This window comes from Galeopterus variegatus, unplaced genomic scaffold (genome assembly GCF_000696425.1).
Source record: "Galeopterus variegatus unplaced genomic scaffold, G_variegatus-3.0.2 Scaffold52943, whole genome shotgun sequence".
In the NCBI taxonomy this organism is placed as follows: domain Eukaryota; kingdom Metazoa; phylum Chordata; class Mammalia; order Dermoptera; family Cynocephalidae; genus Galeopterus; species Galeopterus variegatus.
Window position 1 is genome coordinate 1 of NW_007779054.1, and position 3,214 is coordinate 3,214.

General features: G+C 56.7%; 1 protein-coding gene across 1 annotated transcript; it reads right to left on the reverse strand.

Moving 5' to 3' along the window:
- Window positions 1-81: 81 nt before the first annotated feature.
- On the reverse strand, window positions 82-2,629 carry LOC103584388 (ryanodine receptor 1-like; the record flags this gene model as incomplete). Its single annotated transcript, XM_008565413.1, has 7 exons — window positions 2,397-2,629; window positions 2,206-2,284; window positions 1,895-1,984; window positions 1,267-1,407; window positions 806-880; window positions 633-708; window positions 82-288 (listed from the first exon to the last, which is right to left on the reverse strand). Coding segments are annotated over exons 1-7 (808 nt in total), but the record flags the coding sequence as incomplete, so codon positions are not given.
- Between the last annotated feature and the right edge of the window lie 585 nt (window positions 2,630-3,214).

The following is a 3,214-nucleotide window of genomic DNA, read 5'->3' on the forward strand; positions in this document are numbered from 1 at the left end:
CTCAGGCCCCGCCCCTCCTAGCCTCTTCTCCTCTCTGGCCCCGCCTCTACCCCAGGCTCCGCCCCTCTTAGCCTCTCCCACTCTGGCCCCGCCTCTCCCCGCCTTTGCCCCGCGGGTTCCGCCCACGTTCCCTGCAGCGATCTGGGGGCTCCCAGCCCGCTTGCCTAGTGACCGCGTAGCCGTTCATCTGAAGGAATTTCAGCAGCTCCTGGGCCTTCTCTCGATCCCGCGCCTTCTCCTTGGCCGTGAGCGTGTCGTAGGGGACCAGCAAGGGGTGAGTCCCACCGCCTGGGGGGCAGAGATCAGAAAGCAGGGGCTGGGGAGGAGCCGGGCCACTCTCACTGAAGTGGTTCCTGCACCTGCAGCTGAGGGCGTGCATGATTACAGTAAGCAATATGGACATAAGAATAACGGAAGCACTGCTCTGATGCTTGTCACACCTTCACCACAACCCTCCCGTGGTAAACGCTGTGATTCCCATTCTGCAGACGGAGAAGCTGAGTCTCAGAAAGCAATTGTTCAAAGTCACACGGCGAAGCCACGACTCTAACCTAGGCCCTTGTGACTCTGGAGCCTATGACCAGGGGACTGCGGAGAAAAGGGGCTGTGTGGGGTGGGATGGGCACCCTCACCCTTGGCCTCCAGCTCCTGCTTCTTCTTTCGCCCCCACGTGTTATGATAATTTTCCGCCAGTTGTTCTGCCATGGCCTGGAAGTGGATGCAAAGAGTCAATGACCATATTCAGAGGATACCCCCTCCCCAACAGACACACCCATACCCCTAAATAAAGGATCAGGGGTCTCACCTGTAGCTCCCGGGACAGGGTAACTATGCTAAGGTCCGGGGGCTGGGGGTTGTAGCCTTCTCGCGGATCGTAGGTCTGGGAGGACAAGGGGGAGATAAGGGACTTGCTGGGCTAGCATGAAACCCAGGCCAGCCCCTCCTCCAGGCTCCAACTCCAGTCCATTCTACCCCCTTCACTCCCCTGGCCCAAGACCCCTCCTCTGTGTCCTGTGCTTAAGGCCCCCTTTCCCTAAATCACACTGTCCTTCTCTCCTCTGCCCTTTGCAATTCTTCAAACCCATGCCGTCTCCTTCCAGATCTCAGACTTCTGCACCCCTCTTCTAGCCTAGCCCCTTCTCCTGACCCCACCTCCCTAGGCCCCTCTCCCCTCTCAACCCCACCCAGTGCCGGGACCCCGCCCCTTACTCTAGACCCTCACCACCACCCCTGTGACCCTGCCCTCTGCCCAGGCCCTGACTTTACCTGGGCACTTTGTGATATCTTCCGTGTCTTTTTCTTCTCCGTCTTCTCCTCCTCACCCTCCCTGGCCTTCTCTATAGTCCATTCCCAGGCAATCATGGCTTTCAAGGACTCCTTGATGGGCCAACGGTAAATCTCTTTGTCCTGGGGTGGACAGGAGGTGGGGAGTTGGCGGGATGGGGCGAGAGGAAGATGGAAGAAGGAGCCCCGGCTCAGCCTCACTGGCCTGCACGGTCCCAAGAAGGTGAAATCCCAACCATGTGGCTGGGAAGTGATCCAGTCCACATCCAAGCCCTGGCCTCCTACATGCTCTGTAACAGAGCCTACTAAACAAACTCTCCTTATCCCATTTTACACATGACTCAGAGAAGTCAAGTCTTATGGTCAAGGAATCAGACCCACTCCCTGAGTCTTTCTGAGAAGGAACACTAGGAGACTGGGGTCCCCTGTCAGAGGCAACCGAGTTTCAGAGAAGGCAAAGTCCATGGATGGGGAGCCCTAACCCACAGATCCACCTGGATGTAAACCTATGAAGCTGCCTCACTCCTCCCTGGAACCCCAAACCTCCCTGGAACCCCAAATTTGGGGGGTTCATTTTGACCCCCAATGTTGGGTCCCAAGGCTCGGTCACCTTCTCTGAAAAGGTCTTGTAGGGCCTCAGCATAGGGTGGGTCTTCAGTTCCTCGTCTATGTTCTCTCCATAGGACCAGTTGTTCTGGATCTAGAGGTAGAGAGGGGACGGGTGGAGGCAGAATAAGGGGTAGGCAGCAGCCTGGGAGATACAGAGAGGGAAACCCGGAGGAGCGGAGGGTTCCAGAGAAACCTGGGGGTCCCAGGGAAAGCTAGGGTCTTAGGGAAGACCTGGGACTTGGGGAAAGCTGAGGTCTTGAGGAAGGCTGGCAGGAGTGGGGGTTCCTGGGGAAGGAGGACCCTGATGCTAACCTTGTCGAAGGCCCACTTCTCGTGTGTGTACTCTGCAAACTTGTTAATGAAGGAGTCAAGCTTCTCCGGGATGATCACACTATTGGGGAGATAGGTCAGCAGCTGTTGGGGCTGGGCCTCCCTCCACCCAGAAACTTTTCTTTCCTTCATCCAGCCCCAAACCTCACCCCCCACATCCCCCCAGGCCTCACTTGAGGGTCTCCACAGGCCGGGGATCAAAGTTGCCTTCAGCATCCACTGTGGCCTTTTTCTCGGCCTTGGAGGAGTATGAGGCATCCACATAGTCTGGGGGCAGGGCCCCTGCGATGGCGCAGAGACAAGGCATGGCCATGCGGTACAGCTCCGGGTCGTACTTCTAGGGATACCAGGGGCAGGGTGACGGGAGGAAGTCACTGCAGGCCTCACTGAGCTTTCAAACCCCTGGGCCCCAGGACCTCAAATTCATACTCCCCAATCATCACCCCTCCTCCATGAACCCCAAATTTTGATTTATGGTCCCTCTCCTTGAAGCTAGAACCTCAGACCCAACTGGACCCTCAAATCTCCCCCAAATTACTCCTCTCCCAGCCCCCAAACTAGAGGCCCATCTCCTGTTCCATAACCCCCAAACTGAAGCCTCAGTCCATAGACTCTTCTAGATTCAAACATGCAGAACTGCCTCCCTCCCCGAATCCCCCAAATTTGGGGATTTCATTTTGGATTCCCAACTTTGGGCCCCACACCCTCCACAGAGGATTGCTTTGGGGCTCCCTGGTGCCCAGACCTTATGGGCCAGAGAGTCAAAGATGCCCCAGAAGAGTTGTTCCATAACCCCCAAACTGAAGCCTCAGCCCATAGACTCTTCTAGATTCAAACATGCAGAACTGCCTCCCTCCCCGAGTCCCCCAAATTTGGGGATTTCATTTTGGATTCCCAACTTTGGGCCCCACACCCTCCACAGAGGATTGTTTTGGGGCTCCCTGGTGCCCAGACCTTATGGGCCAGAGAGTCAAAGATGCCCCAGAAGAGT